Here is a 13,874-nt window from a genome sequence, read left to right as displayed (position 1 = left end):
TTTCACAGTTAGTGACGCTTTTTAATTGATTATATTCTTTTTCCATTTTTGAGAATTTAAATTTGCGATTTTCATAATCTTTTTATTACACAGATTCATTGATAATAAATAATGTTCTGAAAAACTCAAAAAATTATATTATTTCTGCAAGTTTATTTGAATTGCATCCATTGCACTTTTATCTTTCTTTTTTTTATTAAAGATCGACAATGCGTTCTATTTAACGCTTACACATTCGTGAAATTATTTCATCCTTGTTTACCAAATATTGAACAAGGGCAAAACGATACTCGCAAGCATTACAGCCATTTTACTTTAAACGTAAAAGTGCAAGAAAGTGTAGCCAGAACGAGCAGATCTGTTAAATCAGCTGTTACTGTTGTATAATTGTTGGAACTAAACCGTGCTAAGTCGACTAAATGTAGTGATAATTAAAATGCAAAGTGCACGTCCTTTTATTATTTGCTTCCAAATATCTAGATGTATTAGTTCATCTAGTATGTGTTCAAATTTAAATAGAGAAAGTAGATTTATAAAAAAAATAATAAATGGAAGTCATAAATCGAAAAGGTAAGGCAGATTGCTTCATATATAAATTAAAAAAGAGTGAACGTTTCTTTTAAAACTCTATTAAATACAACTTTCTTTATTTTTACGTTACAGAAAGTGGTACGAAACCAAGACAGAATTACGCAGTGCCATGAACATCAATTTAACCGATAAAATTTCACCTTCCATACATGTCCAGCGCAGAATGATAATTCGTGATAAACTTTTCATGCAGCATATAACAGATATGATGTCGATGGGACAAGTGTTTGACATTATAAAAGAAAACATAGAGATTACTCATGTCAAAATTACGCGAGATTTTAAATATGTCAATGTGTTCTATATACCTAGTAGCAATTCCTCAGTTAATCAGGAAGCATTGCAGAATTGCGCTAGAATTATTCGGCACGAGCTATCACAGCTCCGTATCATAGGCATAGTGCCGCCTATTCAGTTTGTTGAAGACAAGCACTATATTAGAGAGAAGGAGGTTGAAAAGAGATTAGCGATGATAAATTTCGAAGAAACCAATGAAATTTTGTCTGAACAAATGGAATCGGATATATTCGATGTTAATAGTGTCGATCAGATTTCGTACAAAAAAAAACCAGTTGTAAATGATGATTCCAAGACAGATGAATTTTACATCCAATTGCCAATAATGAGACACGATGTATTAGGATTGAATCATCATTTAATCATGTCTCGGGTAACATAATCTATCTTATGTTTTTATTGATAAAAGATAAATGCGTGAAATATATGTATTTTAATTATTACAGATTACTAGTGCAGTGTCCAAGTCAAAGAAAGCTGAGCAAAGACGAATATGGAATATGAATACTGATACAGACAAAAGCGATCCGGTCTCAAAAGAAGTTGAGATCCTGACCCAGGAAGAGCAACGAAAGATTTTCTCTGATTTCCTAATTAAAAGACGAAGGGAAACACGACGCATGAACCGATTAAATAATCAGAAAAAACTATTAAATAAGTGTGACTTAGAAGCGATAAATAATGAAGAATCTGATTATGAGGATGATATTGATGTCAACAACGAGAACGTCGACGACGAGAACTTCTATGATGACTATAACGATGACGATGATTTCCAGAATGACATGCGAAAATGATTTCAAAAACGATATTTTAGAACAATTTTTATTCAGTATAAATATTCAATATAATACTAATGTTTAACTTTCTGTACATGTGTGTACAATAAATAATTTATTAATAATAAATCGTATTGTACAATATACATAAAATCTTTCTACAGCTGTAAGATAACACAATTAATAACAAGAATGCTCACTGTTCACTAGATGCTACTATGGCCTGTGTTAGTAAAGACTGTACATAATGTACAACTTCCATTACCTCGTACTTTTGATCTCTTTTGACTCGTGTAAATCTTATAACGTGCTATATAATATATTTAACCAATTGCACATCTAATCGACACAAATAAAAATAATATAAATCTTACTTACGGCAAGATCTCACTACTCCTCTAGTTTCCGCGCATTTGCAGTAATACATTGTCATAATTTTCAAAATTGAAAATAAAGCATTATATTAATGATTTCGCGATATCTTTTAATATCTACAGTCAATCGATTAACACGTAACCAATGTCTGTCAATTTACATGCTCTTCTTTACGTTATTATATTTATAAATTATGTAAAGCTCATGTGTCATACAACACATGTATACATTCGTATGTCAAACGTATCTCGCGACATTCTTACATCACAATATGTGCTTACTATATATATTTCTTTGCACCAGCTAATAGAACTGGAATGTCCTTTTTAACGAGAATATTCCACACTTTAATTAAATTTTTGATTCTGTATTCAGATTTTTTTCTTCTGATCTTTGTTCTTCAAGTGCTTCTTTGGGTAAATTTACATCTATCTCTTGATCGCTTATAGGTTTATAAGGACGTACATTTGACGATGTTAAATGAGATATCGAGTCACTTAAGGCACATGCTTCCGATACATATTTGTTGAAGGTTTCACTTTTATCTGCATATACGTGATGACCAGCTCCAGTAATTACCTATATAATAATTTATTTTGTATAGACAATTGTAAGTTAATTTATTTTATAGAGCACTTACTGATTTAATTGTTTTCTTACCTGAACATTAACGTACGATGAAGACCGGTACTGTTTAATTGTTTCACCAGCTGAATTATCAACCCATGATCTACTCCCATAAAGTAACGTTATAGGTATATTATCGTTTAGCTTATCCATTCGTTTAACAATTGGATTTTTTGCCCATCCGAAACCATGCATCATTGCATGAAACGCGCTCTCACCTCTATAAATCGAATACAATGAATCAAATATAATTATACATGTTTAAGATTTTTAAATTGCATTAAAATGTTTAATTTTCAATTTACGAAGGGGTCTGTGCGTTGCATTGATGTATATATTGCGAAATTATAGCAGTGTCGTCCTTCAGTAGGGGAGTAAACTTCTTTACAATATCAGGTCTTGTTTTTTCAATGAGCCACTGTCCTGTAGTAAATATTTTTGTTTAACAATATGAAAAAATAATAATTACTGCGTATTACTGCGTTTATGATATCTAATACTAACCAAATGGTCCAGCAACTCTAACTGCCCATAGAGGATTCAAAGGCTGTACTGCAAACGCTATGGCTTTAACCCAAAATGGTATATGTGTTTTCATAGTATCGGATGGCTTCTCAGGAAAGCCCCATGGATCAGCCAGTATAAGATGTTTCACTCTTTCAGGATATTGCATAGCATAAGATGCCGCAAGAAAGCCACCCATTGAGTGACCCAACAATACAAAATTCTCCAGCTGCATTTCTCTTCTCCATTCCTCCACAGAACTTACTAGCTGCTCCTCAGCTTTTTGCGCTTCATTACTAAAAACAGGTCTGCTACTTCTGCCAAATCCTAAAAATCAAGAAGTCAAATATAGCTATGTTATAAACATACAATTCTGAGATACAGACTGACAGGAAATATTTTTGAATATATTTCGAGTGTATTTATAAATATTTAAATATTTTGCATCTTGTTATAAAAAACTAATAATCCATATAACAGGTTTATATGTAACTACAAAGTTCAGTTGATTTGATCAGTCATGTAGATGAGTCATGTATTTGTCAATTATAATGGATGATAAAATAATGACAAAAGCGGAGAGAACTTAACTATTAGATAAAATAATAACAAAAAGAAAAAGAATTTAATATAATGATTAAGATCTTTGTGTTTTTGCCATTTTGTTTTTATTGCATATTTATTATATTATTAATAATAATAATATACAAATTAGATAAAATCGCAGATAATTAAACGGTAAAGAATCTTGATTCTTTTTATTTCTTACCTAATATATCTATGGCGTATACTGGTCTTTGGGATGCAAGTGCATCCAAATTCAAGCACCATAATGCTACTCCAGCTCCTAAGCCATGTAGTAAAACGATTGGGACTTTCGGCGATTCTTCGTTCAATGAAATGGTCCATATTTTATCTGCCGGTCCCACAACCGGTCCAATATCGACGAACCATCCGCGATATGCCGTTTTCAAGCCTAATATTTGGATCAATGCATAAATGTAAATTTCGATCTCAATCTAAGTTTAATTAGTAATATTTATCTTGCTTACACGACAGAATCTTCTTCTCCGCAGCACGTAGCATAGTCGAAGACGATCCAGACCAACTAAACCATCCCCAAATCCAGCTGCTGCAATATTTTATTTAAAAAAATTACTTCTCTTGACATTGTATTGAGAAAAAATTCCTCACGCGAATTATCCAATTAGGTTAAGGAAAAATTCCTCTTAAATTATCTACGTATCAACGAAATTAAGATGAATCGGCGTTAATTAGCAATTTATGTAAAGTCATGCTTTTGCACATCATCGGAACAGGTATACATGTTGCGGATGGGGTATTAATAGTCATTATATCACAGACCAATTATTACGCTCTCGCTCGCGCATTCGCCATGTGTACCGGAAAAGATCAAGCCAAGAAACGGCCTTGAGGCGCCTTAACAAAGCTAAAGCTTTAAAACGGTCGCAATCGTTGTAACACAATTCGATCATCTACACGCTTTGTTGATATACATAGTCCGTTCTTCCTTCGCGCGACGATTTGTTGTCATCCCTCTCGCTTTGCGCCAAATGACGTAATATCGCGTCTCGTGATAATCGCGGTTCATATAGTCGCGACGTGATCGACGAATTATGACAGTCTTCCGATACCGCGCAAATGATCGAATCCTTACCTTTTCGCTTGGACGACTTCATGGTCTGCCATGAGGGCGAGATGACGACGACGGCGGGCTCCTCCTTGCCGCTCTGTCGTCGCTACCGGGGCCTCTTTTTGTTGTCGGTAAACGCGGAAAAACTCGATCGCGTGTGCTGCAACGCCTGTAACGCGCGCGATACTATTATCTAGCAGAAGTGTCTCGAACTGAATGAACAGCTCGGGCGAACGCGCGGCCTCATGCCCCTCATGGACTAAAAGCGTAAAAGCGCGGCACGATGGGCGACGGCGCGGCGCGGCCGCGGAGTGGGGAGGAATCAGCTGATATCAAAACGCGTGCGCGCGCGCGCAGCCCGATGATTTCTGGAGCGTGTCCGCCGCGAATCTCTTCTATCTCTTGTTCCCGAGATCCTATCGAGGTCACCTGACCGACGACGATGGTCAGAAAACAGGTCGAACTGAGTTAATTATTTTGCCTGATATTTGACGCGGGAAAACGAATGCTGCTCTTCCTTGGAAACGATTCGAACGCTGGTATACACTCTTGAGGATCGTCGTCTACTATTCTAATACGTTCTTTTTATATAGCAGGTTTTTTTGTTGGACACAATTTATAGGACACAGAAATGGAAAGTTACCGATCAGTAGCTTAGATAATGAGAACTACTCCAACTATTGTTATATCCAGAGCGAAATATATATAAGTATTATAGCGATATGCTAACGGTTTTCTAACGGATTCTATAGGAGAATATTACGGAAAATTGGCATCATCTGTGTCTGCATTGCGCTCGTGTTCAACTAGCATAATTTGATAACAGAGAGAACCCGAATGGAATAATGTGTATCTATCATCCGTAATTTAAATGTACAGATTCTGTTTCGGTTTCCATAGTCAATTTACCATCATATTCTGTTAACAGATTCCATTTTTTGTAATAATTTTTTGTAACATGTGCGTAGTCAAGATTTTGTTTTTAAGGTGAAGGTCAAATTAGAGTTGAAATTTTTAATCCGGGACTATTAGACTTGTTTTGTTTATATTAAGATTAGTTACTATACAGTATAAATATAAATCACATATTTAATTTGCTAATTTACTTCTTTCTTTTGTTAACATTTATTAATTTTATGATACATTCATAAGTATCTAATTATTACTCTGTCATATTTTCATTGACATTCTGTTGACAAAATTTGCAATAGAGACATTTCACGTCAAACCAAGCTTCGAAATATCGTAATTTTTAATTTTTTTGCAAATTTGCTTACAGATAAATGAGACACGTATAAGACACGTTTTACGCAAAAAAAATTTAAGATTTTTTTGTGATTATCCATGCTAATGAGTTGCAGAAATTTATAAAAAAAGCATCATCATGCGAACATTAAAGCTATTATACCGTCGAGAAACTATTAGTCGTACAAAAAGGTTAAAAAGAAATACAAAAAGTCGATTTTAAAGATCTTAAATTACTCTCTATGAATGGGTTATTTGTAATTTCCATATAAATAAAACATTTTTCATTTGCTCAGAATTTTTATTAACATTTTTCGTCATCTATTCATTAATTAAAAAATTTTATAAAAATGTCATCATATTTCCCACTTCAATTATAAAGTATAAATCTCGAAAACTTTTAAATAGAACTAGAATGGACTGTTTATACAGTTAAAAAATTCTGTTGTGTAGTATACGGTATGTATTTACACGCAAAAAGATTTTTTAATTGAGGAATTGATGATAAAAAATGTTAATAAAAATTGGAAAATTATTTATATGAAAATGATAAATTCTAAAAATAACCAACTGATAAAACAATTTAAGATCTTTAAAATCGATTTGTTACATTTTTTTATATACTAATAGTTTCGACAGTATAATAATATGAATGTTTGCATGAGCGATGCTTTTTTTTATAAATTTCTGCAATTTACAATCATGAATAACTTCACAAAAAAAATCTCAAATTTTTTTTATAAAACACATGTTTCATTTTTATTTTTAAAATATGTCAGCAAATTTAAAAAAGATTACAATGTTTTAAAGGTGCGCGATTTGACATTAGAGAATGCCTCAATAGTCATTTTACACAATTTATTTTCGATAAATTTGACTAACTGAATATATATACAATATATGTATATATGTATGTATATTTCTGTGCCTTTGTCAATCATATGTATCATTATAAACGCCGTTACTCGGCGCACGTTACTTGTTTCAATGTGAAGGATACGTAAATATGTTGGCGAAAGGAAGAGTTCAAAGTTACCGAGCCGAAACGCTAACTGAGCTTCCTGTCGTCATGTAGTTTCATTCCACCGTTTACGTAAGAGGTGGAGCTACGTTCTGGAAAAAGTGCGGTGAATCGATCGCTCTTTTTATACTTATACATTTTGAAAAATATACGATAAAGCATGGTAAGAACCATGGATATATTTACACCATGCCACCGATAAAGATTAGAAAAAGGAAAGACGAAGGAGTAAAAGAGGGTGGAGAGGGTAGAGAAAAGTTAAACGGAAAAAAAGAACATTCGCCAACTGTCGCAAAACTGTCGATCCGAAGTCGATAGGATACCGGCGGAACTCCGCCATGTATCCGGCACGGTTAAAGGCAGTGTGAATCGGACCGGATGCACCGCGATTCTCGAATCTGGAACGTTGGCGAATGACGTGACCTGCCGTCGAGCTTGCGACTCCAACAGCGAGAGTGCAATGTGGGAACCGCGCCGCTACGATATTTCCTTCCATACGATTCATCCCTCGAGCAAAATCTTCCGGAGACTCGCACGGCGCGGAGACGTCAGTGCGCACTGATGACATTTCCTTATTTGAAAATCGTCATTGTCGGATGACGCGAGAGGAAGCACCATCGGTGCAAGGGTCACGTCTCTACGTCTATATATCGATGCAGGATAAAAAAAGAAAACGCAGCCGATAACGCGCGGCGATTTGACGCGAAGTCTTATCGCGCCGGTAATCGCGCGGCGTGTTATTGTTTAAAACGTTTAAAGTCGAAATAAAAGGCCCACGCTGTTGCGAGTGATAGCGCGCGAGCGCGGAACGATGCATAGCCGCCGTCGTCGAATTAGACCTCGGCTTGCTTATCGCGCCTATTATAATTGCGCGTCCATTACTCGTCGCAAATGCTGACCAACTTAATTGTTCGCCGCGTGCTCGAGTTTCAAACCCGAGCCGCGTATTACAAGTTCCAAACACGGACTCGGCGTATATTTCGCAGTCGTATAGCCAAACTTGCTCGGAGAAAAACATAGTCAATATACAAATAATGCGAAATCCTGCGTGTCTGTATTCTGTAACTTTTAATGACAATGTTGGTACAGTGCAGATATGTTGTCCTTGCGCGTCCAATATTTCGTACGACAAACTTTTGATTGGCTGCAGAACAAAAATTCGAAAACTTTTCTGTGTGTCCTGCAGCTGGAATGTATAGATACTCAGACGTAATAATGGAACAATTTTTGTAAAATTTTTGTCGAATATTTTGAAAGTAGACACTAAACATCCTTAAGAATTTTGAAATTCTCTACTTTACAGCCAATCAACATACGCTTAAAGAATTCGTCGGCAAATGAAATATTAATCTTTTACGTTTATGGTAAAAAAAAGGTTGCGCAATGATAATGTAACGATAACAACCGATTGTTGAGAATTTCAGAATGCAGCTACTGATAAGGTCAAGCGAGAAGGAAACGACACACAGTCTTTCGATGTTTCTCGTATTTTCAGCATATATTTGACGAAAGAATCGCTATAGAAGAAAAAAAAATACGTCTTCTGTTGAAACGATTCTCAGAAAGATCGACGAAAAATAGCGTGGACGTAATAATCGCTCGCCGCGCGCGTCTTGTTTATCAAATCGTCACAGAAGCCGTCCCTGCGCGGAAACAAAATTTTATCAGTCCCAAGATTGACGCAGGATAACGCATCATATTGACGCAAACACGCTGCCGAGCGAGCGAACTGTCGCTTAAATTGGCGACCGCGCGTAATGCGTAGCTCGTATCGACAAGACGTATGCACCCCGCACTTTTGCATGATTAATAATTACACAGCACTCTCCCGGTATGGCTCGACAATACCAGGCACGTCACTGGCATTGTCTCGCGAGTCGCGAGGCCGCCACGTCGTCGTGAGTTTGCTGTAAGATCAATTAACGTCGATGATTCCGTTAACGCTCCTCCGACAGCGGCTTCACGCTAATTTTGAGAAAATTATAGGAGACACCCTACGGTACAATAGGAATTATGTAGAACGTATGGCGAAGGGAACTATACGACGTATTTGGAAAAAATGTGAGCCATAGTAGTATATAGTAGTCGTCTGTGATCGTTACAAACAATATTTATGATAACAATTTATAATGATAACAATACATCAATTATTAAATAATATTTCAACTAAACGTCGCGTCAGCTGAAATTGTTATTTTTGCAGAATAAACATTTTCACTAAAGCACGTAAAGAATTTAACTACACTGAGAAAACGAATACCAGATTGTAATAAATATTTCTTTGAATAGAGCCAACTAAACATTTAATAAAAGATGATTAAATCAAATTAATAGTTCTTTTTTGTATACCGAATAAATATATCTTGACAGTATAAATATTGGTACTGTAATTCAAAAACAGATAATTTATAAAAAAATTAGTTTATCTTATCAATGTAGATATACTATATGAAACTAATTTCATTAGACTATCAAATAATTGTGTAAGCTACTCGAACTGGTTGCTATACGATCAAAACTTTTTGCAGCATTGCTTATTATATGCTTCAGTTTCCTACATAATAATTATTTTAATGGTCCGACGAAATTACTTTTTTAGAAATTACTTATCTATCTGAATTTTTAGATATATTTAATAAAATCGTTTTTTCTTTCGTTTCATACGATCGTTGGTTTCTTGATAATGACAATTGTCAATTGTTGCCGTATTATATTGTTATATGCGAGAAAATAATGCACGTATAAACGTTTCGGAAAAGGAGACATTTTTTTGTATAGATTCGCGAGTCGTTCTCGACAGAAAAGCTCCGGACACTTTTTACCCTCCCGACAATATAAGCCATTCATCCCAATCAGCACATCCTCTCATTGCACTCGCGCATGATTCTCATTACCCAGTCCAATTGTTTCGCGAATTCAACCGCACGGCTCGCCGCAGATCGCGATGTTCATTGTCGCGCGATAAACGCGTGACGATTGTAACACGCGGACCGCGTCGAATGATCCTAATCATGCATCGTATATCAATTATTACAGTCACGCAATCGGCATCGAAATGCACGTATTGTGCAAAAGTATGCCTGTAGATGTGCGATGACTGTCGTTTTCGTCAGCGCGATATTCGCGCGTCGAAAAAGATCGTTCCAACAAAAGCGTGCGATAATGCTCGTCGACGAAAATCGCGTTACGCTATCGTGAACAACAGCGTGTAGCGTGCGATCACGATGTTGCCAAACCGCAACGGGAACGACTACCGATTTATTTCGTGGGCACGCGAATCTCGTTTGCGAGCGATACGTGTTAAAGATGATCGTGTGTGAAACGCAGTCGATTTCCCGGAGAGCGATGCCGATTCACGGTACATATCAGCTGCGTCTGACGGTCGAAAGAGAGGAGGAGATATGCGGCAGAAGTTCGCATTTTGGCGAGGCGTGTTTCTCGCTGAAACGGTTGGACGCGCGGACGAACGGATGGACGGAGGATGCGCACGCATGCATCCTCGCGCGCGCGCGCGTGCACGTGCGTGCGTGCGTGTTACTTGGGAAGCACATGCACATGTGCGTGGCGTAGGAATACATGCGCGTTTCGGGCGTCGTCTGCTGGGCACTACTTTTCGGCGACTGCCACACGTTCCGTCGTTAGAGGAGATGCGAGGAGCAAAGGATGAGCGAATTTTCAGGGCCGAGGGATCGCTGTACGAATGTAGACGCGGCGAGAACTCGTAGACGATCGTGCGACGGTCGCACGAAATGAAATTTTTACTATACAGAAAACGTCTTCCCTTCCCTGCGTTTCGATCGACGTATTGGAACTTTTTTATTCCCCGACGTTTTTTGTTCATTCGCGCTGCAGGATATAAGTTCGCTCGCCTAATGTCCTATCGATATATATCATAGATTAACTTCAGTCTCAGATCAATTTACTTTCCATCGTGTTTTCTGGTTTTAAAAATTAGAAGAAGACGATGAGTATGAGTACGAACGAAGGTTAAATTAAGTTAAATTAATCTCACACTAGAGTGGAATCCTAATCAAAATAATGCACCGCCAAGCCTTCAATTGTTGTTCGCTATCGCAGTTTTTATCGGCATTTAATCGATAGAATATTATTAATTGATGGATTGATGGACCCATTAAATTAATAGATGAAATTAATTAATGCGAGGTATTTCGGTTGTATAATAATAATTGTGCTAAAGAATATTTAAAAATCATTCGACATAAATTTCATAATAATATTATAATATAAAATGATTAAGTGATAAAACTTAATGAAAATAATATATAAAATTTATCGCACACACACCACACATAAAATCCGTAGGTGATCAAACAATTAATGTGTATGAAAGATAAAAATGTTAAGTCGCCTGCATGATTGCTTATTAATACACATTGAAGACAGAATGCAGCTGGTCTGTACGACAGTTTAATTACTTAATAGGCAAAAACTCATCGAGTCACTTTAATAGCAGATCGAGTAACGGTTTTCGTATAAAACATAGGTAACATATTGAGGTTTTTATGTACATGTAATGTATGATAATAATTATGCCATGGCAATGTTTCTCATGGAGTGCGTTTCTGTAATACTAATGTCCTAAATAAATTTTCACAATGACGCACGAATTTATCGGCGAAGATGAGAGAAAGTTCTTCTTTGACGAATCTGAGGTAATGATTCATACACGATAAAGGCGTGTGTGTTTCCCCAAGATTCTGAACGTCGCTATTGTTTTATCGCCGGCTTTCAATCCTCCAGAAATTCCAGATAAAATCGCGTGATGAATAGTCCCCATATTATTCTGCGATAGCAAGAATGTGCTGAATATTTATCGATTTCAATACCGTTTATTCAGTTCGAATCCAAGTAGAACACAAGTCATTGTAGCATATCGAAATGTCAAAATGGCTTCAAATGATTACTAATGTAAATGGATTAACTTTAATCTCGGCTCAACTCTTACCTTTCATCTTCTTCGAATTCTTAGAAATAGAAAAATTAAAAAGAGATATTCAAATTAAATTGCATTGATAGGAACAGGCATATAAGGAATCACTTTTTAAATTAGTTACGATTTTATTTTATTAATATCGTTTGGACGTTATCGTGACTTGTTTTGTTTGAAAAGTAACATTTTCGAATATCTCCAAAATATCTCTAGCGAAGGTAAGAATTAGGGAATTCAGAGACTACATACAATGTTGTTTCCAACGCTTACTGCGTCACACCCAAAAAGTGTAATATAGATCGCAGTCTATGGGTGTTTTCCAGTAAGAAATCGTAGACAGAGAGACTTCGTTACGGACAGAGTGTGGAGCATTCCACACCCAAAGCTCCTGCAGATGTTAAATCTCACGCCTATCATATTTAATAAAATGTATTTTTGACTGATTTTTTCAAAAATATTGAGTGATTTTACAAAGAACGATATTATTTTCGAGAGAAAAAGAAAGGGATCTAAAATTGTTATTTTGGAATGTTACAAAGAACGATATTTGACTAGGATGTTACATGTACATTGTTCTGAAAGAAAAGATTGGCAGCTACAGCAAATTTAGATAGTAAAATTAGCATTTTTAATTAAATGCAGCAGCCAATTAAAAATGCTATGTCATATTTAGCCAATCTTTTCTTCCTTGTAGAAATACATTTCGTGCATATATATACAATAAAGATAAAATATTTGTTATTTGAAATCCCTCTCCCCCTCGTTTGAAGAACTCCACACCCAGAAAAGTCCAGAAGTCTCCGTCCCTACCAAGAAATGACACACAGATATAAAAACAGAAATGTAGTCTTGAATATTAATAACACAGACAATGCATAAAAATGAACAAATCAAAGTTCTTAATTTTCTTTCTTTTTCCATATAAAAGACTATATGATTAATTAATTTTCTTGTGCTGTATGCATTATGTAAAGGTCTATCGCATGCTCCGACATAAAGGGCCGTATCACACGGAAAGATTGAAAGAAGACGTAAGAAGAAAGAAAATGTTGATTTTACGTTGGATTTGTCACTGTTTATGTTATGGTCTCTATTGTAATTGGCCAATTTATTCATCGCTTAAAAATTTTTTATATGCCTACATAGTATATAAAATAATGCTACAAGGACACTAATGACTTCTTTCATTTGTTTAACATCGTTAAATAAGAATGTAAATGAAAATTATTCAGTGTGTCGTTTGTCTTTAATTGCCGAAAAACGTTCTATGATAAAAGAATATCGAACAGGTATATTTTTGCATACTCGCGGTGAAGTCTCTCGGTGATTCGCAATTTTTTTCATCGAGGGGATGACCGCGATGGAACCCCATAAAAATATATATATATGTATATATGCTCCTCGTTCTCCCCTTTCCTTCGATTATTCATAGAAGCAATTACACGGTCGCGTCATAAAGATCAGTTAGACAGACAGCGCTTCGCGATATCGCTCCGCACGATTTGTAATTACAAAGAGCGCGTAGCATCCATTACGGGATCGATCGGCCAGCTTGAAGCTGCCACCCGGAGTCGAGTATTTTCAAAAATTTTTAGGTTATAACCACACTGCTATCAGAGGGGATGGAGCGCGAGCGGAGAAGAAGAGATGCGATATGCAATGGGAACTATTTCGCCGCGGCGAAGCAGAGATACCGCAACGCGCGCGCGGCGCGACATGACGCGACGCGACGCGGTGTGGCGCGGCACCTGCCGGGCTGCGCGCGCATCCGGCACGCTTCGAACGAACATAAGCAAATGACGGCGAGGACTTTGCGATCGGCGACGCGCG

At 36.4% G+C, this 13,874-nt stretch overlaps 2 protein-coding genes across 2 annotated transcripts; one reads left to right on the top strand and one right to left on the bottom strand.

Annotated features, from left to right (window-relative positions):
• Positions 1-163: 163 nt before the first annotated feature.
• Positions 164-1,702, top strand: LOC108776215 (uncharacterized). Its single transcript, XM_018542752.1, has 3 exons — positions 164-570; positions 664-1,261; positions 1,335-1,702. The coding sequence occupies exons 1-3, from the start codon at positions 437-439 to the stop codon at positions 1,683-1,685; spliced, it is 1,083 nt and encodes a 360-aa protein (XP_018398254.1). The 5' UTR covers positions 164-436; the 3' UTR covers positions 1,686-1,702.
• An 86-nt stretch (positions 1,703-1,788) lies between these two features.
• On the bottom strand, positions 1,789-5,069 carry puml (pummelig). Its single transcript, XM_018542735.1, has 7 exons — positions 4,852-5,069; positions 4,226-4,305; positions 3,943-4,149; positions 3,174-3,500; positions 2,975-3,092; positions 2,703-2,889; positions 1,789-2,621 (listed from the first exon to the last, which is right to left on the bottom strand). Exons 1-7 carry the CDS (start codon positions 4,881-4,883, stop codon positions 2,394-2,396), a joined length of 1,179 nt encoding a protein of 392 aa, XP_018398237.1. The 5' UTR covers positions 4,884-5,069; the 3' UTR covers positions 1,789-2,393.
• Between the last annotated feature and the right edge of the window lie 8,805 nt (positions 5,070-13,874).

The sequence above is a fragment of the Cyphomyrmex costatus genome, unplaced genomic scaffold (assembly GCF_001594065.2).
Source record: "Cyphomyrmex costatus isolate MS0001 unplaced genomic scaffold, Ccosl1.0 scaffold344, whole genome shotgun sequence".
Taxonomy (NCBI): domain Eukaryota; kingdom Metazoa; phylum Arthropoda; class Insecta; order Hymenoptera; family Formicidae; genus Cyphomyrmex; species Cyphomyrmex costatus.
Note: the sequence above shows the minus strand (reverse complement) of the source record. Positions and strands in the feature narration are given on the sequence as shown.

What these genes read in the sequence shown, in the direction of transcription:
- puml (XM_018542735.1), bottom strand. Translation starts at nt 4,883, where the DNA reads ATGGCAGACCATGAAGTCGTCCAAGCGAAAAG. An exon ending in ATACGCCATAGATATATTAG is followed by an intron (nt 3,501 to 3,942) that starts GTAAGAAATAAA and finishes CTTGATTTTTAG; the next exon opens with GATTTGGCAGAAGTAGCAGA. An exon ending in TGCAACGCACAGACCCCTTC is followed by an intron (nt 2,890 to 2,974) that starts GTAAATTGAAAA and finishes TTCGATTTATAG; the next exon opens with AGGTGAGAGCGCGTTTCATG.
- LOC108776215 (XM_018542752.1), top strand. Translation starts at nt 437, where the DNA reads ATGCAAAGTGCACGTCCTTTTATTATTTGCTTCCAAATATCTAGATGT. An exon ending in GGAAGTCATAAATCGAAAAG is followed by an intron (nt 571 to 663) that starts GTAAGGCAGATT and finishes TTTACGTTACAG; the next exon opens with AAAGTGGTACGAAACCAAGA. An exon ending in ATCATTTAATCATGTCTCGG is followed by an intron (nt 1,262 to 1,334) that starts GTAACATAATCT and finishes TAATTATTACAG; the next exon opens with ATTACTAGTGCAGTGTCCAA.